This window comes from Macaca fascicularis, chromosome 15, assembly GCF_037993035.2.
Source record: "Macaca fascicularis isolate 582-1 chromosome 15, T2T-MFA8v1.1".
NCBI lineage: Eukaryota > Metazoa > Chordata > Mammalia > Primates > Cercopithecidae > Macaca > Macaca fascicularis.
In genome coordinates this window covers 102,923,097-102,948,554 of record NC_088389.1, presented here as the reverse complement: position 1 = coordinate 102,948,554, position 25,458 = coordinate 102,923,097, and the positions used below count along the sequence as shown (strand labels likewise).

The 25,458-nt window shown below is 38.0% G+C and overlaps 1 protein-coding gene across 2 annotated transcripts in view; it reads right to left on the bottom strand.

Annotated features, from left to right (window-relative positions):
• Positions 1 to 1,745: 1,745 nt before the first annotated feature.
• Positions 1,746 to 25,458, bottom strand: part of GDA (guanine deaminase) — a 112,020-nt gene continuing 88,307 nt past the window's right edge. For both annotated transcript variants that reach the window (XM_005581927.4, XM_005581925.5), the window contains exons 10-14: positions 23,182 to 23,249; positions 13,026 to 13,172; positions 9,349 to 9,479; positions 6,876 to 6,903; positions 1,746 to 6,053 (exon numbers count right to left, since the gene is read on the bottom strand). In XM_005581927.4, the coding sequence (XP_005581984.3) occupies positions 5,983 to 6,053; positions 6,876 to 6,903; positions 9,349 to 9,479; positions 13,026 to 13,172; positions 23,182 to 23,249 (445 nt within the window). In that variant the 3' untranslated portion in view covers positions 1,746 to 5,982. The remainder of the gene's footprint in view (positions 6,054 to 6,875; positions 6,904 to 9,348; positions 9,480 to 13,025; positions 13,173 to 23,181; positions 23,250 to 25,458) is intronic.

Genomic DNA, 25,458 nt, shown 5'->3' with positions numbered 1-25,458 from the left:
AACACCTGCTGCCACTGGTGAGAGTTACTTGTGAGTTCTGGTCCAGTAACTAAGTGGTCTCTTGATGGAGTCTTAAAACACCATAACACAAGTCCTGTTTTGCTACTGGGAGGTATTTATCTTATATCCAAATCTTTTTGTTGTTGTTGTTGTTAATTTAAATCCTGAATTTAGTACCATGTAATAATCTGCACATTTATATATTACCTATTGTAATACCCAGTGTCCACAATGTGCAAACTGGACATACATTATTGCTAAATTATGCATGTGAAATTTCTTTTCTGGGTATTTTGTACTAAATTGATCTTTAGGAGAAAATAAGTGCTTAGTAAGTTATGGGAAGCAGTTTCATCATGCCCACTGTATCATGGGACTGCCAATTTCTACCCCTTGCATGAGTCTGGTGAGACAGAACAATCACACAGCAAAGTAAGTGAAGCAACTTTATTCCTCACAGATAGGCAGCAAGGGACAATTAAGATTCATGGCAAGTCTGTCAAGGCTCAGGATAGTTTCCCAGGGCAGAAGAGTCAGCTACATCTGCACGTAGCTGAGGGACCTTCGAAGCATGCTCCACCCTGGGTTTTATACCTTGAGGATACTTGACATGCTGGGCTAAGGCACTGTAAGATCCTGTTTCAGGAGGGATGGGAACACAGCCCAGTCTGTTCTGGCCAGTTCCTCCTTATCTGAGAATGTTCCATTTCCAGCACATTCTACAGTTATTCTGAGAACTACAAGAGAGAAAGGGGGGATGAGCTGGGTCACCAGTGCAATTGAAAGACTTGTTCTGCAAGCTGCTCAGACATTGGGATGAATTTATAGACCTAATCTACTACTCTATGTTTCATATTGCAAATAAAAAAAATGAACATATAATACTGTTGAAAAAATCAGATGCAAAGTGTTTCTATGTAAAGGAGGATCCATAATATCACTTGATTTAGATTATAAAATATATACTGATAAAAATATTTATAAAATTATTTCTATTTTCATTTGGTCTATATTCATTTTTAGGATAATAGCTACCACATAGTGAGCACTCACTGTGTTCCAGCTGCTAGCTTAAGTGCTGTCTATATACCCTTTTATTTAATCTTCATGACTGTAAGGCAAGCACTCATGTTATCTCCATATCACGGAATTAGAAATGGACCCGTGGAGACTTAAAGTAACATGTCTGCCACCCAGCAAGGGAATGACCAAGCTTAGACTCAAACATACTGGAATATTGCTTCCGAATTGCAGGTGATTCATTAGAAGCTCAAGAAACCAACTGGGGAATCATCCGCAGCATTAAAAAGTAGAGAATAAAATGAAATGTCAAGGAATAAAGTGTACAGGAAATAGCCCAAGGCATCACAAATAGAGAAAGTATTATTCTGTGAAACTTTTGTTTTAAATACACATGCACATATGTCTGTGTGAACTGATTCTTCATATAGAGTGCATTACTCACTCTGGGTAATGTCTTAAAATATATAAAATATACACTATGCTGAAATCAAAAGCAATAGCAATCTGCTTCTAAAAGGCTGAACATTCGAGCTTAATTTTTAAAAGCTATGTATAGTGACTATCATAGGATGTTAGATACATGTTGGCTCACAGCTAAGTATTCTATTCTATTTTTTTAAAATTCATGCTAAAAGAAGAAAAACACTGTAAAATCAATTCCCCTTCCGGCAGATTGATAGAATTCACAACAAAACCAAACAGAGAGAACTCACAACAAAAAATAACGTAAACACAAAGTCTCATTTATTTTTGTCTGAAGCACATAGGAGCTCACTTAGCACAATAACAGTAAGCGAATCATACAAATATTGAGAAAAAATGTTCCTATGAATACATACATATATATTCTTAAGAGTAGCGATCAGGAGTTTAACAACAAATGTAAACTGGTTTTCTCTGAAGAATGCTTTCTGACAGGCTTTTGGGTTGGAAATGGTATGGACAGGTAAATCACTGTCACATAACAGATAAGCTAAGAATAACTTCTGTTACCCCCATTGTGATTTGTTTCTGCCCCACCCTAACTGATCAATGTACTTTGTAATCTCCCCCACCCTTAAGAAGGTTCTTTATAATCTCCCCCCTTAAGAAGGTTCTTTGTAATTCTCCCCACGCTTGAGAATGTATTTTATGAGATCCACCCCCTGCCCACAAAACATTGCTCCTAACTCCACCGCCTATCCCAAAACCTATAAGAACCAATGATAATCCCACTACTCTTTGCTGTCTCCTTTTTCGGACTCAGCCCATCTGCACCCAGGTGAAATAAACAGCCTTGTTGCTCACACACACAAAAAAAGAGTAACTTCTGTTACCCAAGTCATTTGAACCCCATGGACTGTGAAAGTCCTCTTGGAATTTACATTTAATTCCACCATTGGCCTGGTTGACTTCCACATTTCACTAAATTTGGACAAGATCCACAAAGCAACCCCTCAACTCTCAATCTCTCACACTCAGGGCTGTGGGAAGGAAGGGCAGGTGAAACCAGGTGTGAACACATGCATGGGGACCAATGTCAGGATTTTCTAACAGTGTCCTTCTGTTTCTGCACTTCCAAAGTCATACCTAAACTGGCTAGTAGATCTGAAATTGCTAACATCTCCTTGAAGCCGTACAAAAAAAATAAAAAGCACTTCAAAAATTCTTCACAATCCAAACAATTTAAAAACCATTTCAAGTCATTACTTTTTCGTTTACCTGTTAATAACTCACACCATTGCTTTTAAGCATGTGAATGTTTCCAACCATCATCATCAATTTTAAAAATGGACAACAATGAAAAGATGTCCAAGAGTCTCCAGAAGCATCCAAATTTTGGATCTCTCCGACGTATAGCACAAGGTAGAATTGATACAATGTGCCTTCCAGCTTGCCTTTAAAGCTCTCCATATGTCTAGTTCTGAGGTGAAAAGATTAAAAATAGGAAGAGCCTGGTAGGGAGTGAAGATTCAAAATGCATTGCTAGATCTCACACCCATTACATTTCCTCTCTAAGATCTCAGCTGCAGTTGCCAGTGGGGATATTGGAGGGTACATTTCAAAGTTGGCTAAGCATTATGGGGAGAGTTTCCCACCATTTCTTTCCCTTTAACCTGTAGAATTCTTTCTGAAGTAAAAAAGAGTTTTAATAGGGGCTCAATGCTCACAGCATTAACTTAGAAAGACCCCTGGCATGAAGGGAGCTTGTTCCAAGATCTCCTCTTGGGGTCTGATAATTCAACGAGAGAACCAGCCAAGAGAATAAATCAGGGAACAGTCTCCTCGGTCTGTTCAGGACAACCTTTCACCTCCTAATCTTTTACTTCCCATGTTTCCCTCTCGTTTGAAAATGAAATTTACCTTAGCTGATCAGCCTGCTTTTGTGTTTTGGTTGCAAAAATATTTTGCGAATTTATGATAATCGATACTTTTGAATGGTTTTTACCTTTCAAGGAGCATGCTGTTGAAAATACCATGGAACATGAAGGAAATGGTGGAGGGTGGGGTGAGGAGGCTGTTAAGTTAATTGTTTCTTTCCTGTCAGAGAGCAAGATATTCAAACAAAAAGGGACAAATAAGATTGGCTTGGAAAAGTGCCGCTCCAAAATTCAGAAAGTCAACCTACATTAGGCCAAGGCAACATTTCAAAGTGCAGAAAATCTGGCCCCAGGTATAGCTAATGCCTGTGGTACAGAAAAAAAAAAAAAAAAAAGCATACATAACATTCAGGAACACCGCACTTGAAGAAATAGAACACATAAGTTATAAGTGATGCGGAGAGATCAAAGTACATATAAACATTTCAACACATCCTATTTTTACCAGGAAAGATATTCAGGTCTTAACCCACTATCAGAGCTAAATTTAAATGTTTAACAGGATGGTTGTATACGGCCATTCCTACTGCTTCTGATGCTACACTTATTTGTATTTACTGCACAGGAGTCCTAGGTCTACATGAAAACTGATGTTCAACATCAAAATGTACACCCTTAAAGAAGGTAAAAGTGTAGGATCTTGCAAACACTAGAAGCAGCTACTGCCTGTAAGTGGATCTTACACATCTCATCTAAATTCCTAAGCCTACTCATTTGGTTAGACACCATGTAATCAAGTTCCTTTGGCAGTGATTGAGGGATAAAGCTGAAGATTCTTGCTAGCCCCATAGAGAAATGGGGAGAAATTTGGCAAGGCATCTTTGACATGGCTCAGGAACTAGAAATATTAGAAATACAGACTAAGACTGGAAATTGGGTTTACTAAGCTACTTATCTCACAAAACAAACTCTGTTGTTTATTAAAAAAATAAAACTAAACTTTTGTTCCCTCTTTAGGTGTCATGTATACACAATCAAATCTAAAAGTATTTCTATTAGGGAAAAAACCTGGGCCAATTACTGCTAAATTAGCATAAGTATGTGAAAATAAAATTTACACTACAGGAGGGGGAACTATGTTTTTTGTTCTGTAAATACGGAGTTAGCTATATTACATAAAGTTTTCTACTATAAGGTAATATTAAAGAGTCACCCCTAAGCTCTAGGAATGAGTGTTATAATATATTAAGAAAGTCTATTCCTTTTCCTTGCTCATTTATAGTATTTGCAATTTAATAAGAAAAATATAGAATTTAAATAACATTCACATCAATACTTAAAGATTTATCATAAGGTCATAATTTGGTTTTAATTGTAGGTTATGGGAAAACACACTGTATTAGGAAGCATAAAAATATTCTTTGCTTTGTAATGTCCCTAAATATCTAGTAAGAATTGTCCTGTTAATGTAAATATTAAGTAGGACATTACGTACTCTTCATTATCCTAAAATTCTAATGTCCTAAAAATTATAGGGAGTTAAACAGAAAATTGGCGAAAATTAGAAAATAGAGTCCTTTCAATACACAGGGTTTAAAGATTTTTAACAATATTTCTTTAACAGGATTTGTCCTTCATTTTAAAGTTCTAGCAGACTGATATCCGAGTACGGAATTTCCAGAAACTACAATATATTGTTTGGGTGGAATAGGCCATGGCAATGGAACCTGTCCTGTTAGTATTGGCGGCTCCTGGATGCCCATCACTTGCCCCGGTTCACAAAGACTCCAGTCTACATAAATTTCATTAAGCACAGAATTTGTTTCTCTTCTGATAAAATGGAAGCAATGACATCTCACAGTTATAAGTTGATTTTAAAGTGCACAAAAAATACAACTATTTATGCCATGTAGTTACATGAATAATATTCCTAAGAGACTTTAAATCTTTAATACCCAACTTCTGTCAAACACTTTGAAGCACAAAACTATATTAAGAAAGCATGTGGCATTCAATTTCTGACATTCATCCCCAAAGAAGGCAAAGCACAACACTAACACATCTCTGAAATGCAAATTCCATTAAGTGCAAATTTCTAAAACACAAGGTCAACCTAGAAACACGTTTTGAAATTCAACAAGTTCTCTTTTTAAATTAGTATGCTCGGTATATAATTTTCAAACACAATCTGAAGTGATTTTCTAACATTTGTTCACAGTCTAACTTTTGCTCCCTCATAAAAATATACTCTCATGGGTCCATTTTCCGTTTTCTAATTTTTGCATTTATTAGCTCAAAATATCTAACCTTTTAGAAACATCTTTTCTTTCCACATTTTCAAATATGAAAAAGGCTTTGCTTAAGTTTTATCGTAGGAACATCAGCAGTAATAGCATTCCCTTCTGTTTGAGCTTAAAGTAAGTCTGAGCAGCCCCAAAGGGAGACATTTTCATGAAATTTATGAACCCTCTCAACCAGAGTTGAGAATTAGTGCAACTTCCTTCGAACTATTTGTCAAGTGAATACTGTAACTAGACACAGAAAGGGATAGTCTTCCCAAGAACAAGGTACTATTTTTTGACTTTCTAACTCCACCTGGGCACAAGGGAGATGCAGAACCACGCTCATCCCAGGAGAATGTCGTAGATGCCCGAGGGTCTTACACTGAGCTGGAAAACGGAACCACCTGCTTTCCGCCCACATAAACTTCCTCAATATTTCGATCATCTCCTGAAAGAAAAATCAAGGAATCATGTATAAAATCCTTTTGTGTCAATAAGTATCTTCCCTGCCATTGGGAGAGATTTTTTTTTTTAAGATACTTCTAGGAGAGGAAATACTAAAAGCTGCTTTCCCCCCACCCTCAGATTGTTTATAGTCTGAACAGGAAGATATGACCGGTAGAAAATGTCATAGCTAATTTGATGATTAGGGTCTGAATTCTGCACCAGAGGCAGAAATCACATAAAGTTGACTCAACCGCCTATAGCTGTCCTTTCTCAGCTAAAGTGGTTGGTTTACATTTTGCCCCCATTGAGAAATAAATACTACTCTTTACGCTCCAGAATCAGCTCCACAAGAAGTAATACATGTGTCTTTCCATCTCGAGTTCACTCAGTCCTGAGCTCACTCAACAGAATGGGAGGGAGGGTAGAATCTTCTGCATTACTGTTTCTCTCTCTGAATGGAATTGAATGTGAGTACATCACAAGCACGTGTAGAGAGACTGTACTATATATTTGTCACAAAAACATGGTAGGGGAGAATGTCAGATACCGAATGAGTACAAGGGGGTTGAACATGAAGATCTCGTCACCTTTGGCCTTCCATTCCTCAGCTTACAATGTATGACTAGAGATTTCAAATAGAACCTTTAAATAATGTGCCACCAATGGGCTTGATGCTTCAGAGTGTTAAAAAAATAATGAATCAAAGCAAATTATCATACATAGAGTTTAATATATGGTATGATAAATATAGAGAGCCATACCCAAGAAAAAGACAGGAAAAGGTTTTATTTAATATTTAGCATAGAGACATACATCTACCTACCTAGATAGAGGAACTTCTGGATAACAGCCTAAAATGGAAAATAAAAGTAATAAGAAAGACTAGTTTGTGCATTTAGAAAAGTAAATTCACAGGCAATAGTGGCTGGCAAAGCCCAGAAATATGAATTTATTTCTTAATGTCAAAATCGACTTCTATTAATTAAAAAAGAAGTGGCTATGTGCTTCATAAAAACCTCCCAGAACAACAAAATAATCCACTGGCAATTAACAGAAGTTTACCTATTGTGTGAAAGCTCTGGGTATGTAACTTTTGAGTCATCAGAGAAAAGGTATTATATAAATTAAAGAAATTAATTTAGTAAAATAATTCAAATATTTCAAGAGGGGTATGATGTAAGACAAGCTTGTCCAACTTGCCTTATTTTGTTTTTGTTGTTCTGTTTTGTTTTGTTTTAGGCTTTTAGCAGCCGGAAGCCACGGTTTTTAGTTTCTGTCTCTACTGATAAGCAGAAAAGAGGGAGGAGGGAGGGGGCTTTACTGGCACAACCAGAAACAGAAACTAAGAACTCATGACTGTATTCTCTCCCTTGGACACCCCTGATGTAAGAAAAATGACTAGGACTATTCCCTACAGCCCTATTCCCAGAGATTTACTCTAATAAGAGAGTAAAATAATAAACAACATGAAAATAATGATGGGGTCAGGACACACGACCTCCAATCAAACACAGGAAGGTCACTCTGACTCTCACCCCTCACCCCTCACCCAGATGCAGGTCGTAAGACCATTAAGTAAAGGGGTGCCCTCCCTATGCCAGATCTCTGGAGACAAATGATCACAGAGAAGAATCTGAACAAACAGGCCTTGCTAAGTTCCCTCTAGCTTATTACCACTGGATCACACTCCGTGTCCTATCACATTTCTCTACAACTTTCCACTCTTCATCAAACCTAGCATAAAAATACCCAAGTTTACCTGTTTGTTTGGGTCTTCACTTCCTTATGAAGGCTCCTGTCATGTAAAATTTATATTAAACAGGCCAGGTACAGTGGCTCATGCCTGTAATCCCAACACTTTGGGAGGCCAAGGCAGGTGGATTACCTGAGGTCAGGAGTTCAAGACCAACTTGGCCAACATGGTGAAAGCCCGTCTCTACCAAAATTACAAAAATTAGCTGGGTGTGGTGGTGGGCGCCTGTAATCCCAGCTACTTGGGAGGCTGAGACAGGAGAGCTGCTTGAACCCAGGAGGCAGAGGTTGCAGTGAGCTGAGATCGTGCCATTGTACTCCAGCCTGGGTGACAAGAGCAAACTCTGTCTCAAAAAAAATTTATATTAAATAAATGTGTATGCCTTTCTCCTGTTAATCTGTCTCTTGTTATAGTGACCTCAGCCTTGACCCTAAGATGGGTAGAGAAAAAGATATTTTTCCTCTTTTATAATAACAAATGGTACAAACTTCATATAATACAGAATTTTTCTTTTAAAAACTTTAATGTATTTATTACCACATTTACTCTCATAAGTAGATCAATTTAAAAATGGCAATAGTTAATTCTTTTTTTAGGAAGAACTCAATATCTTACAAGGAATCATTTTTCAAGTAAGATGAACTAGTTTATTGTATCCATAGAAAAACATTTTATAATAAGAGAAACAAAGTTCATTTTCTTACAAAATTAAAACCATTGACATAGCATCACAGTCAAGAGCCTCGCCTCCAGTAGTCAGAAAGTCCCGTGTGTGAATCCAAATTCCGCCTACTAATCACTGGCTATGAGTCTTTACGTAAATCACTTAACCTCCCTTAAGCCTCACTGCCCCTATAAATTAACATGGCAATATTAATAGTACCTACTCTCTTAGAATTGCTCTGATGATCGAACAAAATTAGATAAGGAAGTGCCTAATCCCATGCCTACCCAGCACATAGCAAGTGTTCAATGAGTGCTAATTACATTATGGCTGTTTGTGGCCAAATACATTCAAATATACAAAAACATTTAAAATATAAAAGTTTTGTTGGCTGGGCACAGTGGCTCATGCCTGTAATCCCAGCACTTTGGGAGGCCAAGGCAGGTGGATCATGAGGTCAGGAGATTAAGATCATCCTGACTAACACGGTGAAACCTCGTCTCTACTAAAAATACAAAAAATTAGCCAGGCGTGGTGGTGAGCACCTGTAGTCCCAGCTACTTAGGAGGCTGAGGCAGGAGAATGGCCTGAACCCAGGAGGTGGAGCTTGCAGTGAGCTGAGATCATGCCACTGCACACCAGCCTGGGCTAAAGAGCGAGACTCCGTCTCAAAAAAAAAAAAAAAGTTTTGTTAATACCATTATTTTTAACATTGCTGTCATAAAATTATAATAATTATTAAAGGGCTCTAGTGTCCCTTTTAAGATTTTCCTGCATTCCATTAAAATGTTTCAGTTTCTATTTTCTTTTCTACAGGGAAGCTATTGTGACAAGGACTTTATGAAATAAATGCCTTTTGATTAACTTTCTTATACTTACCTCGGAAATATCACCAAAAAAATCCCCATAAAACAGATCAATGGGAGAGTCAGATGCTTTGGGGTTGATCAGGAGGGCATCAAATTCCTTGCCCACTTCAAAGTTTCCAATCTCACCATCCAGGCCCAGGGCTATTGAGAACAAGTGAATAAACAGTCAGGATTGCAAGCCATCACACCACACTAATGTCTGTTTGTAAGGACAGATTTCAACATGTCGCTAGGAGAGAAAAAAAAATAGTGTCTTAACAGTGAGACAGAAAAGCACTCTCATTCTAATAGGTCACAAGACTTCTTACATAAAGCGGAGTATGCATAGGAAGGCAAAATCTGAGAATAAAAACAGTTCCCTTCATTACTGTATCATAACTCTGATATGTCTCTATTTCAGCTCTATCAGTGCATTTCATAGCCCAGCTGGTCTATGCTTTTCATTTATCCCTCTAAGAAACGTGATGATTAACATAATACCTTTATTCTTTTTCCCTTCTATTCTCCCCCCTACACTCCAAACTCCTTGCATTGCCTTTTTTTGTTCTTTCTGTTCCATGAAATAGCTGACAAGATTTATTTTCATGGAAGTGAAATGAACCTTGAATAAATAAAAAATAATTATCCTTTTGCATATTTGTCAATGCAGGCATATCCATCAGAAATTCCTTAGTTTAAATCCTCTGAATGGAAAAAAAAAAAAAAAGCTCACTTCTCAAAGTGAACAGATTCTGATAACTCAAAAGTCCCAGGGGCTTTTGAAAACAGACCAATCTCTTTCCAACCCTGAAGGTTTTCTGGTCACCAGAGAAGAATGGTTTTTTAAAACAGAGCACAGGCCAATAATATCTATTGACTTGGCTCATCTCACAGCTACAACTCATGTTCCAAGATTATTGGATACCAAGGAAGAACATCTCTCATTTTTATGATTTAGTTTCAGAAAGATGGGGGTAGTTGGCTTTCCTCGCCAACGGAGGTATTGGATCTAAAGTTCCTTAAAGCCTGTAATCTGAGGAAGGTGTACACTGGGGTCACAAATGGAAGCATGAATAAAAGGAAGGTTAACCAGAGTGCAGTATTATTTATTTCAATTTTCACATGTGTTTGTTGCATTCTATCACTGCTAAGATACACTTTCATGTTAAAATATTGAATCGATTACCTTTGTTAGGCATTATCCAATACATTATATTTCTACCTATAGGTATCCAAAAGTTGTGGCATTTCTCTAAACACTGACTTAGAAATCTTACTTGTTCTTAAAAGGTTCTTTAAAGGGCAACTCTTTTATTCTCAGAAAAGAAAAATGGCTTTTTAGCTGAAGTACTCTCTTTAGCAAGACAGGGGTATGAAAATAATCCGAAATGTTAAAAGGAGCCAGGTGACTCCTACTAATTGTATGGGGAACGACTGAATGTAATAGAAAATCATTGGAAATTCTCTCCTCCTTCACTGATTACTCGACTTCTTTTTGCCCTTGACAAAGCAGCATGTCAAGTATAAGTTTTTAATGACTGACTTCAACATAAAATTGTTGCACATTTAATAGACCAGATAACCACGTGCAGTGACTAGGGTTTAGGCAAGGTTGATGGTATATATAAACCAACTGGGTTGTTCAGTAGAGCCTGGAGACTTCAGGAATGAACTAACCAAAAAAGACACAATTCTTTTCAGTGAATTTGTAAACTGATATAATTAAAAATTGTTGCACAGAGATCCCACTGGGCTGGTAAGTGACTCAAATGCATTTCAGGAAATGCGGTTTTGCTGCCTTTGGAGTAAATGTTGGTTCTGTGAAGATCATTTTTGCTCATCTTGATCTTCTTGAGAATGAGTGTAAAGGCCATGGCAGTGCTGGGAAAATGCCACACTTTAAATGTGGATCCATTCATCTCATTTTACTCTGACTGTAGTAGAGAAACAAACTAAGGAAGAGAAATTCCATGAGTAAGCCCAGTGACCCAGAAAATAGATTTAAAAGCTACACAGCAAAGTACAAATGACTTGGTAGGCGCCCATGCTGGCTTGATCAAAGAAACAGGATACTGATGAAGTAACTCACAGAGAGCCTAGAATTCAAAAAGCACTATTTAAATACGACTTGTTTGTACCATGAACATAGATGGTAGAATAACTACTCAAACTCAAATTCAGATGTGAAAGGACAATGGTGGTGTGGGTGAAAGGTTGTAACACTTATTAAAATAGTGAGTGATTTGAAACTTGGGATTTTGGAAAATGAACCATAAGACTTTGGGAAATCAAAAAAAAAAAAAAAAAAAAGCAAAAAACAAAACAAAAACTAAAACAAAAAACAACCCTGTACTTGTTTTTCTTGAAATGTGCTTATGGTGTTCATCCTAGTCCCCAACACTCAGAGAACATCTGAGAAGTTTCTCTTCCCAGGATAATCTTGGCTTCGATCGTCCTCCATTTGTAAGACTCAGGGTATCTATCATAAATCTACAACCAAATATGTTTCTAAATCTATATCTACATTTTAATTTCTCACTAGCTACCTATGGTTTCATGCTGTGTTTCACTATCATCCATTCTGATTACATTTATAATTCTAAAGTGACTTAAGGGAATACAACGACCAATTTTTATTTTTTTCCATAACAATACAGTTATACCTGAGAACTGGAAAAAGCTGATGAGCAATATTTGCATATCAACCAACTAAATTTTTACATCTTTATCCTTTTAAAGAGGTTTGAGGAATTAGTGTACTTAAGCATATGAACCAAATACATGGACTTGGCAGGGATTTATACAGGAAGATACTATAGTGGAAGGGCAGAAGGTAAGAAATCTGCATGCTGGCATCAGCTAGGTGGATTCAAATCATAGCACACTGTGGCTTGACAGCTGTGTAAGCCTCATTCAGGCTCCTTGTTTGTAAAATGAAATGAATAACAGTGGTTGTGAGGATTAAATAACAACACATATAAAGTATGTTGTATGATTCCTATCACAGGGAAAGAACTTAGTAAGCCTTGGTTACTATTTTACTATCACTCAGGCCACTGGAGAGCAAGTTACCTCACTCAGTGGAAAAACAGATTCTTTAATTTATTTATTTGGAGACAAGGTCTCACTCTGTTGCCCACGCTGAAGTGTAGTGGTGCAATCACTGCTCACTGCAGCCTCTACCTCCCTGGGTTCAGATGATCCTCCCACCTCAGCCTCCCAAGTAGCCGGGACTACAGGCACACTCCACCAAGCCCAGCTAATTTTTTTATTTTTTGTAGAGGCAGGGTTTTGTCACATTGCCCAGGCTGGTCTCAAACTCCTGGGCTCAAGGGATCTGCCTGCCTCAGTTTCCCAAAGTGCTGGAATTATAGACGTGAGTTACTGTGATTCTTAGGCACCTGGCCTAAGAATGGATTATTTTAAAGAACTCATATCCATGTAACCAATGTAATATCCATTAAAACAATCAATATGATAACTGTATCTCAGACATCTATTCTACCAAAGACAGTGAAATCACCGAAGGAATGATTCCTCCGTCAGTGAACTTCACTTTACTGGCCGAGTTCTGGGTATGTTACATGAGATGAGATCGTTATGAATATTGGATTTTCCTAATATCAATCATGCACCTTCATATTACATCCAAGGACACATATCAGCATGGTTGTATATTGTGTGAGAGAAAAATGTAATAGTCATTACCTTGGCTTCCTCCAAGAGTAGCTAGTCTGAAGACTTCTTTGAGGGTGAGGCTTTTCTCATTTACCTTATTAATTAAAAGGATATTGGAAACCATCACTGCTCTTCTGATTGCATCAAGCATGGAATATGAATAGCCACCAGCCACGTCTACAGTAGGTAAAATAAAACCAAAACAGTAACCTTGTGAGGATAAATGGAATAATACATATAGAGCATTGTTTTTATGACAGACATTCAGTCCTTAATATACTTTTTTTAAAAGCTCTTAACTATAAACACAAGATAGCCATAGACTAAGATTTAAAGCAATTCAAAAGCTGCAATTAGTTTCAAATGCATACTTGTATTAATTTCCTACAGCCGCTGCAACTAATAATCACAAATTTTCTAGCTTAAAACAGCAGAAATTTATTCTCTCACAATTTGGAGGTCAGAAGTCTTAAATTAAAGTGTTGGCAGGGCCACGATCCCCACAGGAGCTCTAAGGAAGAATTCTGCTTTACTTCTCCCAGCTTCTGGTGGCTCCTGGCATTCTTTGGCTTGTGGCAGCATCACTCCAATCTCTGCCTCCATCCTCAAATAGCCTTCTTCTCTTCTCCCTGTGTTTTCTATTTGTCTACCTTTTCCTGTCTCTTCTAAGGGTATTGATCACTGGATTTAGGACCCACTCTATTTTAGAAGGATCTCATCTTGAGATCTCTTCCTTAATTGTATCTACAAAGACCTTTATTCCAAATGAGGTCACATTTACAGATTCCGACAGACATATTTTAGGAACCCACACACAACCCACCACAATACTCAAATGGTTTAAAGAGCCAAAAGAAACTCTTATCTCTGAAGAGTCCATGAACCCTCACAGAAATTGTTGAAATATGCTTGCACAGTTATAAAGATAATTTAGATAATATGTGGTTTAAAACAAGCTCACGGTTCTGTTCACTAAAAATTTATCCTAACCTTGTTCTAATCCAGATGAGAACTTTGGGAAATTAAAAGCCACTTCTTTATAATTTTTATGAAGAGCTTTTAGAATAAACTTGTATATTTTGGGAAATTAGTGTAATAAATGAGCAATGCTAATGTAGACAGCTCTATATTTTGGTAGGCATCATTAAATGAGGAATGAGATTTTAGTGATTTAAATAAAGTCCCTAATCATAATCAAATGAAATACAACCTTTAACAAGAATGAACATGGAGTTAAGTGAGTTTATATAAATAGATTTCAAGTAAGTTAGTATGTTTTATCAAAGGAAAACACATTTATAGCTAATAAAGTAAGCTTCATATTTCAGGTGTCCCTTCTGTCATTTCTAGGTAGGCATACGTAATTGTTAGTGCCTCTACATGTTGCCAAAACAAAATAATTGCCTATTTAGTAGTAACTCTAGATTGTAGCTCAATTTTATGCTCAACTATCTTACATGTCCTTAAACTTGTATTTAAATCAGAGAATCACCCAGCTCTCTAAAAAATTTCATTACATCTACTTAAGTTACTAGTCTGTGTTAATATGTAGTAACCATCCCTTAAATCTTCATTTTTATCATAGCTAGGAAAACAAATACTAAGGAAACAAATACAATTTGGGAACAACACACATTAAGCTTTGAAATATTCTGTCTGCTGCTTCCTTCTTTATTGCTAAAACAACAAAAATGTTAAATGTAAATAAAGATGGAATAAAAATTATATCACTATGTGGCATGAAAATATGTAAAGACTATATTTTATAATATATGGGTAAAGACTGGAAGTAAACATAGAGAAATGAAAGCAATGCAGTTAGGATGGTGTGAATATGGAAGATTTTAAATACCTGCAGTTTTAAAAATAAGGTATAAAACATCACAGAAAGTAGCATTTTCCTAAATACCTACTCAAAATTAACCTTACAGAAAGAATAAGGATAGATTAGGAAATAATGCTATGCAATTTACTGGAAAAAAATTGAGAGATGCCTTATGATGTTGATTTAATCATCCTATATTCTTCTGGTTGTCAATGTTATGTCAGTAAAATAACTGTAAACCAAGAAACAATTTTGTGCTCATCAAAGAAAGAACCCTGGGCTGCATAATTTCATGGTATTTAGTCAGGACCATTTGTGTAAGAGTCAAGCCTTTTTTTTCCAGGGATTTCCACTGTGATAGTAACTTGCTGATTCTTCCCAACTGGATTAGCTTTGTAGTTTTCCCCTTCCATCTACAACACATTTAATGTAGGTGGAATCCCTACTTTATCATATGGCTAGAGGCACTGTGGTAGGATGGAAGGAGAAATCATGAATATCTACATTTTACAGACCTGGTTTTAAACTGTGCACATGGAACTTTTTGCTTTGTGGACCTTTCATCAGTAACTTAGGACCTATGAACCTCAATTTTCTCAGAAAATAGAAATAACATCACATATCTTAATAACTGCAGAGAAAATTCAAGTTACATAACCGAAGTGCTGAAGAATGAGGGCCAAAGGGTGGAAACTCTGTGGAGGAGGGAGGAAAATTGAAGGATTTTCTCAGAAGATCTGTCTCCTTACCCCACGACTCCCCCAGGACCATCACAATGAAGATGGTACTGTTACTTGCTCATCAGAGTCAATATTTGGACACTATTATTTACAGGAAGACTTTAACAAAATTATACAAGAGCAAAAACTTAAGCCGGAGGACAATGGAAAGACTAAAAAATGATTTCATATGTACGTACTCACTTCCTAAGCATTCATTCACTTATTCAGCAATCATTTACTACACCCCTTACATGTATTTGATTTACTGAAACACTTGTAAATAAAACCTATGGGCTCTCCACATGAATGAGCTAACTATCTTGTTGGGGAGAAAGAAAAGAATCATATAAACAGACACATATTAACAATACATTTTTTTCACTTTAGTGATCAAGAAAATGGAGATGAAGGGGCCATATTGATCGGATGGTGAGGGAACACCTCTTTAAGGAAATGACATTTTAATCTAAGACAAGAATGAGAAGAACTCAGCCATATAAACAGAGGCAAAAAGGGCATTCAGACAGAAAAACAATGCATACAGGACTTTCGAGAGAAGGGAGTGCAATTTATAGAGAGGATAGCCAGGGTATTCAAAAACCCCAATCTATTCATAAAAGATAGCCAGGGTAGGGAGGAGAGAGTAGTGTGAGATGAGGCTGGCAGTGGATGGGTGTCAAACCAATGCGGAGCTTTGTGGTCTTTGTAATGAGCCTTACACATTCAAAATCCCATTGAAGGGTGACGAGCACGAGAGGGTGCCATGATCAGATTTTCATTGTGATTCTTTTGTAAAGAGGAGAATGGACTGGAAGGGCCTAGGATGGGTATGAGACCCATTAGGAAGCTGGTGCAGCAGTTCAGCAAGAAACGATAGCAGCTTGCATCAGGTGGTAGTGACCAATGAGGGGAAAGAGGATGGTTCCAGGAGATACTAAGGAGTCATGAGGTTGGGCATCATGCTGGAGAAGAAGTGAGGGAGAAGAAGGTCCCAAAGATAATGACCAAGTTTCTAGTTAGAGAAAATGAATTCTCTAAAAAGGAGAGCTATTTTAGAGAACTAGGTTTGAATGTGTTTTGGGATAGAATGAAGTTTGGCGGTTTCTTCAGGAGGGGTCTAAGAGAAGGGAGAATGTAGTTAGTTGAAAACATAGGTTTAGAATTCAGAGAAGTCTGGGCTGGATATAAAAACCTGTGTGTCATCTGAGTATATTAAATCATATGAAGCCATGGTTGTAGATGGTACCTCCTAAGAAGAATGTGTAAAGTCAAAAAAGAGACTGCCAAAGACAGCCTTGTAGCAAGCTTTCAAATGGCCAGGAGGAAGAGAATCAGCCTTCAGAGAAGACAAAGAAGGGAAGAACGAAGGTGCTTCATTGGATTCAAGATAAGATTATTTGGACAATGGAGAGAACAGTCAATCATGGCAAATACTGCTGAGAAGTCCCATTGGATGAGGATAGAATGGCAACCTTTGGAGCTGGCAGCAGAGATCCCAGTGGTAATACCCACAGAAGAAAAAAGCAAAGGCAGTTGTCATGGAGGGTGGGGCAAGAATCCAGACTGAATTTGATGGAAGAATGGAAAAGAGCCTAGAAAGTAGTGACAGGGTGGATCCCCACTCTTTGAATAAGCTTTGCCATGAAGGGAGGCAGACAGGTAGAGCAGGAGCAAGAGGAGGATGTCTGATTAATAATGGGTTTTGGGCCGGGCATGGTGACTCATGCCTGTAATCCCAGCACTGCGGGAGGCCAAGGCAGGTGGATCACCTGAGGTCAGGAGTTCAAGACCAGCCCGGCCAACATGGCAAAACCCTGTCTCTACTAAAAATACAAAAATTAGCCGGGTATGGTGGCATGTGCCTGTATTCCCAGCTACTCGGGAGGCTGAGGCAGGAGAATCAGTTGAACCCGGGAGGCTGAGGTTGCAGTGGGCCGAGATTGTACCACTGCACTCCAGCCTGGGAAACAGAGACCCCATCTCAAACAAAGAAACAAACAAACAAAGGTTTTGTTTCTTTGCTTAAATGTTTGTGTACCAGCAGGAATGATCCAGCAGGAAGGAGACACTGATGATATAGGACAATCTACGGCCAAAAGGAATTAGTTTATTGAGATGCTAGGAGAGGGAAAGACAACAGAACACATACTGGGGTATGTTGGTATTTTTGCCTTTGATTGGAAGAAGGGCTTTGTTGTTTTTGTTTTTGCTGTGACAGGGAAAAGAAGAGAAAATGCCAGCAGATGCAGAAAGGTGTGTGAATTTGGTGGTGGGAGATTGAGGGAAGGATTTCTGGTTATTTCTATTTTCTCAATGACTTATGAGATGAGGGAGGCCTTAAGCTAGAAGTTGGGGTAGAAAGTTTAAGAAGAAATGAGAAAATGCTGTCTTGGAAAAAGGAGATACATGCTTATTACAGACTAATAACTGTCTCTATTGCCCAAGCGGAGGGCCATTTGGGATTTGAGAACAAAATTTAAAATGAAAGCCCACTGGACGATTTTCTCCAGAAACTTCCAGATGCTCCACTGAAGGTACTGAGAAGGGAACTTTAGAGATAGTCAAGGGTGGGGCTTTTGTGATGTGAATACCAAGAAAATGAGAGAAATATGGGAAGCGAGGATGTTTCCAAGGCAATGATGACACTGATGTACTCTGACATCTAAGAATTCGAATTAGAATAATGGACTTTGAGAAAGCATAGAGTCACTGGAATAGAGTCTACAAGAGATCAAAGAGCTGTTGCTTTTGGCATAATGGAAGAAGTAAGTTCGGATAGGGAACTGTCACTGAAAAGTGAGGCACTGGCTCCATGTATGTTGCTTGTTTTAATGAGTTTAAAGGTCTTGTTGATGTAAACTTTTTCTATATGTTTAAATTTTTCCTTCAGATGACTATTTTTGGTTATTTGCTATGTTTTCTTTGTTTTTATTTTTTTCATATTTCACCTAGGAGGCATCCTATCTTTAAAATTCTTCAAGTAGTTATCTCTAATATTTTTATACTGAAACGTCTATAGTAAAATGTGTGTAATTCCCTTTTTTCTGAGACAAGAATTTTTTTTTTTTTTTGAGTCTCTGTCACCCAGACCGGAGTGCAGTGGTGCGATCTTGGCTCACTGCAACCTCCACCTCCTGGGTTCAAGCAATTCTCCTGCCTCAGCCTCTCATGAAGCTGGGACTACAGGCACGTGCCACCACGCACAGCTAATTTTTGTATTTTTAGTAGAAATGTGTTTCATCATGTTGGTCACTTGCCAAATATATCCTCCTCTCAGCCTTACACATAAAGTACAACTTCTTGGGTTTTGTTAATAAAATTAGAAGACAGAATTATGTATTATACTTGGAAAATTCTTTCTTGCAGAGCATATATTATTTTTTTAAATTTTGTGATAAAATACTGAAGACATTCAAATGACATAAGGAAAGCATAAAACCAAAACTCAAGGATGTAACACTCAGTTTTTAAAATAAGTACCATGTATTTAGGTTCCAGGAACCTCTTTCCAGCCTGAGGGAAACATCTTCCTGATTTATGTTGCCATTCTGATAGGTTTTTAACATTGTGACTATTCTCTCTTGAGATATATTTTTGGCTTTTACTTTCCTTTTTTAAACTCCTTTACAATTCTTTGATCTTCTTATTCTGATTGATGTTAGCTTTCCATGACATCATATTGTACCATTATTTCCCAACATGGCCCTTCACTTGCCTCATCTTTCACTGAATGATGTAGATTTTCAAGTAAGTTTTTCAAAGGGTTCCTAGGGAAAATATTTTCCAAGTCTTTGTATAGCTGAGAATTTTTTTGCCTTCCTACGTAAAGGAGAATTTGGCCAGATATATGATTCTTGGCTAACAACTGCTTTGTCCCCAAACTCTTTTCTTGCCTTTTGGTATTTTGTGTGCCAACAAAAACATCTGAAAGCAAACTGCTTTTTAATTGTTTTGTTGATAAGTGACTTTTTTCCTTGTGTCAATATTTTTGAATTTTTAAAATTGCAATTAAAAAATTTTGCCACAACATGTTCAGTTATGATTTAGTGTAAAACAGGGTAAGCACTTTCAAGGCAGTTCTTTCTTAAGCTCAGAAGAGATTTACCCTTCAAAGCTCTATCGCATCTGTCCCATTTGTTCTGTGTGCTCCATCAGAAAAAACCCCATGTGTTGGCTCTGTGCTTTCTGGGCTTCACATCGATCTTCCTCAAACACCCTCTATCATCTTTGGTTGGCTTTATTCTCCACATCACTGATTTGATTTTCTGCAACGATAATTCTGCTTCTCAGAGCTTCCTACAGGGTTGGTGGGTTTGTCATTTTTTTAACTGAGGTATAACTAAAATACCATAATACATACAGAATTTAGATGTTCAGTTTGGAGAATGTTAACAATTATATAGCTTTAACTACTTTGCAAAAAAACTAAGATATTAAACATTTATATCACCCCAGCAAATTCCCTCATGGCCTTTTCCTGTCAATTCCCCACATTCTCACCTACAACATTTGGCAACCACTTTCTGATTTCTACCCATATCAGTTAGTTCTGGGTCTGTGAGTTTCATACATATGGAATCACGCAGTGTGTGCTCTTTAAGCCCACACACTGGCATATATTTACCCACATTTTGCATATATCAGTAGTATGTTTTTTTATTGCTAAATAATATTTCATTATATGAATATACCTCAACTTGCTTATCCATCCTCCTGCTGATAGATGTTTCTGGTTTGGGGCTATTATAAATAAAGCTGGTATAAACATCCTCTTACAACTCTTTCATTTATTTATTTATTTAGAGACAGGGTTTCACTCTGTCACCCAGACTGGAGTGCAGTGGCATGAACACGGCTCACTGCAGCCTCGACCTCCCAAGCTCAAGCGATCCTCCTGCCTCGGTCACCCAAGTAGCTGGGACTACAAGTGCATGCCACCATGCCCCGCTAAGTTTTGTATTTTTGGTAAAGACAGGGTTTTGCCATGTTGCCAAGGCTGATCTCTGAGCTCAAGCAATCCTCCTGTTGTGGCCTCCCAGAGTGCTGGGATTACAGGTATGAGTCACTGCATCCGGCCTCATGCAACTATTTCTGCAAATATATATGTTTATTTTTCTAGGGTAAATACCCAAGAGTAAAATTGCTGGGTCATATGTAGATGTATATTTAACTTTATAAGAAACTCCCGAAACGTTCTCCAAAGTAGTTGTACCATCCACTCTCCTTCCAGCAGTGTATGAGTCTACGTACTTTTTAATCTGATTTTTTTTTTCAGTTTTCTTCCTTGATTTCTAAAATTTCTAGCACAATCTTTTCATAGCATCATGATTTCCTGTACTCCAGGGATGATGGCAATTTTCTGAAATTTTCTTCTGGATCCTAAAGCAGATCATTTTCAGATATTTGTTCACACTCTTATTCTTTGTGATATCACTTTATCTTGTTTTGCTATATTTCTGTTAAATTTCATGTGGGTTTCTTCTACCTAATATTTCTGCAAGTCAAGATCTGTCTGCACTTGTTATAGACAGAGTGTGTGAATTGCTCTTGGACCTGCTCTCTATTCATAGTATGAGGTATAATAATCTTCTAAAGTTTACAAATTGAAGGGTAAATTGATACATAAAAGTCATGTTTAGGAAATAGTGGAGTAGAGGGTGACTATTGCAAAAAGGACTAGGTAAAAATGAAATGTCATTCTCTGAGTAAATAAGCTAATAGTTCATATTTAATAAAACATTTAGTCAATACACCAACCTCGCCCTTTCTCTTTTAAGTCCATCTTTATTTATTTGTGTCATGTGCCAGGCAGGCACTGTGCTAACCATTTTGCATGCATTTTAAAATTTAATTCTCTAAACAGCTTGTAAGACAGACATAGTTGTAATTGCTAGTTACTATTGTTGCAGAAATCAGGAAATGAATCCTTGACTAACAACTGCTAGAAAATTAATTTTCTCAAGGTCTTACAGATAGTAAGTGACAGCTAGAACTCAACTTGAACTTTATAGACCATCACTAAACAACCCAAAGTCAAGAAAGGAAAGCCATGTGATGAACTTAAATTATGGAGACCAAAATCCTAGAATATCTGAAAACAATATCTGACTGATTTTTATGCGAATGCTAAATTTTTCATATTAACTGACTATAGTGTGTAACTAAAACTCTTGGCCATTTTTTTCTAATCCCTTAAAGCTTTTTTGTGAAAGTAAAATCACTGATTTCCTCCTTGGACACCTGTGACTTTATGTAGAATTATCACAATGTTGATGATTTAAGGCTTAAATTACAATTGTCAAAATCTTGATTACTTTGATTCCCATAAAATTGGGAAAAACTTCTAATATATAGCTCTCTTAAAATATTAAAATCATTATGCCTATTATTGTGTTTTACCAATTAATTGATTTGTAAAATGTCTCACTACAACAAACTGAGACTTGAGTTACTGCAGAGAGTGATGAAAACCACCAGTGTCAACATGCACACAGCCTGATGCTCTTAAATATGAGGAAGACAAAGGCATCAAGAACAGAAAACACGTTCTCATGCCCCATACCCATTAAAAATTTTTAATTCAGTCATTCAGTCATAAAAGAAGCCTCACAGAGGACAGCTAGACATTTGGGCCTGACTCATACTTTCAAAGTGAGCAATGCTTGCACACTCTCAAGAAACACAACTAAAATGTGCTGTGGGGAAAGGAAACATCACGAATCCATCACTAATTCATAGGCACTTAGAACATCCCTCAGCCTAGTAGACAAGCAGGCTGCCTGTGGATATGGAGAGGTCTCATCTGGCTAAACATTGCTTAAAACCAAAACCAGTTCTTAACATACATCAGAATTCTCAATTCTGCCATAGACTGAATCTGTGCTCACTATGGCAAGGACAAAAAAAATTTCTTTTGAGACAGTATTTGTAATGACCCAGTTACTGAAAACTAAAAATATACAAATCCAAACCATTAACATCTAGCCAGAAGAACAAAACAAAACAAAAGTCAAGGACTGTTTTTAAAATACCTCTGAAACATGTTAGAAGGAATTAATTATCCTTTATAGCCTAATCTTTGAATAATAAACAGGGATAACAGCTTTCAGGAGGTTAGTGTCATCAAAACTTCTCCCTTTGCATACATTTTCTTACTGCTTCTAACCCCTCTCTATTTTGTTAGATACTTATTTTCAAGATATTTCTACTAGATAATAAAACTATTTTTTTTTTTTTTTTTTGAGACAGAGTCTCGCTCTGTCACCCAGGCTGGAGTGTAGTGTCACAATCTTGGTTCACTGCAACCTCTGCCTCCCGGGTTCCAGGTTCAAGCAATTCTCCTGCCTCAGCCTCCCGAGTAGCCGAGACTACAGGCGCACACTGCCATGCCCGGCTAATTTTTTGCATTTTAGTAGAGACGAGGTTTCCCAGACTGGTCTTGAATTCCTGACCTCGTGATCCACCTGCCTCAGCCTCCCAAAGTGCTAGGATTACAGACGTGAGCAACCGCGCCCAGCCCAAAACTACTTAAAAAAAAAAAAAAAACAAAAACCGGAACAGTCACCCACAAATTAGTCACATTAGAAAGTGACACAGTAATCAACCACTTTGCCATAGCTCCAAATGGTGAACTACTAACCTGTACCCAGCCCTATCTTGACTTCATGCTTCAGGACTTCTAGCACATTTAGAAAGCCACTGCTGAGCCTGTAGAGAAGAGCAGACGTCAGAACAAGGAGATCCATGTGGTTCCAATAAAAGACGAACACTAATAACAACGATGGTGATATCACTGAAAATTGCAGTTCCCAATATATCAGCTCTAATGTTGACCCAAACATATTAGCCAAATCAGACCATCCAAGTCCTGGAGTAAACAGGATCATAAAAGAGCCCTTAATCTCAGGTGGGCACAAAGCAGGAAGAGCCAGAAGGAAAAGCAGGGGATCGTTTGTATGGGAAAAAAAATGAAGAAATCAAACCTTGCAATTAATACAAAAGTCTTATCTGTCTTTAATATTTTCTAACTGATACATCCTTTTATGTTAGGAAGTAGAAATTATGAAGCATTACCTATTCTCTATGCCTGGAATAATTTGTTACCCTGAATGAGTAGTAACTTACAAGATCAAAAAAGGGGAGTACAACTGGAAGAAGGGGTGCAGCCTAAAGAATCAGGACCTGACCAAATGCTGCCTCTGAAGACAGGGAAAGTAGGAGAGATGGTTCCTGGGCTAAATTTGGGACCTAGTGACCCTGAGTTTAAGAGATGTGCCAGCTTCTTCTTCTTCTTCTTCTTCTTTTTTTTTTTTTTTTTTTTTTTTTGAGACAGAATCTCACTCTGTCACCTAGGCTGGGGTACAATGGCACAATCTCGGCTCACTGCAACCTTCTCCTTCCAGGTAGGTTCAAGCGATTCTCCTACATCAGCCTCCCGAGTAGCTGGGATTACAGGTGCCCGCCAGCATGTCCCCCTAATTTTTATACTTTTAGTAGAGGCAGGGTTTCGCCACGTTGGTCAGGCTGGTCTCGAACTCCTGACCTCAGGTGATCCTCCTACGTCGGCCTCCCAAAGTGCTGGGATTACAGGCATGAGCCACCACACCCACCATGTGCTGCCTTTCTAAAGAGACAAAGGAAAACTAAGGTGATCCTTAGAATTCTAAAAAGTTGCAAAGGTCGAGGTGGTCTGCTGGAAGATGCACATAACTCTAATTTCCAAAGCCCCGGTGCATACACAATAAATCTCTCAGTTGTTGGAGAAAGAACAGCAGTGACCATTTAAACAGAAATGTGTCCTAAAGAAATTTAACTTCAAAACTCAATTTGCAAAGCTAGATTATGCTTTAATTTAGAGGATATTAACACCCAGTGGGTGTAAAATCCTTCCACTATCAAGTAACTAGACCATAATTATAGTCACTAAGCTGTACACAGACAAGATTCCCTGTAATGTGTCACTCCTTTAAGTCTGAAAACTCAGACCCTCTGGGGTCCCTAAAGCACTCCAGAAATATGTCACTGTGGCTCTCAGCACCCTTCTCATAATGACACTGACATATACCTTCGTAATTGCAAAGTCCCTAGATTTCCAACTGTGAACGCCTCTAGCTCTTTGCCTAGGAGATTTCTCAGCTCTCTCCTGTGCTAGAGCCTGCTCTGCCCTTGTTTGGGGAAGGCCAGAAGTTCCAGGGAATGAATACGCTTCTCCTCTCCACCCAGGAGCCCTCAACAAGAACCCGTAGGCATTTGGGTATTACTATTACAGCCAGCTCCCTCACTTCTTGGGCAGGATAACTTTGAGTTCTGTTTTGGACACTGGTTCCCTGGGTTTTCTATTAAATAGAAGGATTAAACTCCGGGAGCCCACAGTGGTAACTTCCTTGATGATACAATCTTTACTGACTTGTTTCCCTTCCCTGTTTTATTTCCCTGAAGGTGTTTTCTGAGATCACCACCCACAAGCATGGGTTTTTAACCTTAGCATCCATGGACTGGCATCATGAGATCTATGAATTCCCTGAAATTAGATACAACATTTGCAATATCCATGGGCTTTTTTCCCCTGAAAATACAGGCTATAACTTATTTATTTTTCTGAGACAGAGCCTCACTCTGTCACCCAGGCTGGAGAGCGGGGTGCAATCTTGGCTCACTGCAACCTCCACCTCCCGGGTTCGAATGATTCTCTTGCCTCAGCCTCCTGAGTAGTTGGGACTACAGGTGCCTGCCACCACGCCCAGCTAATTTTTGTATGTTTAATACTGATGGGGTTTCACTATGTTGGTCAGGTTGGTCTCGAACGCCTGACCTCAAGTGATCTGCCTGCCTCCACTTCCCAAAGTGCTAGGATTACAGACGTGAGCCACTGTGCACAGCCAATAACTTTCATTTTATTCATTTATGGATCCATCAC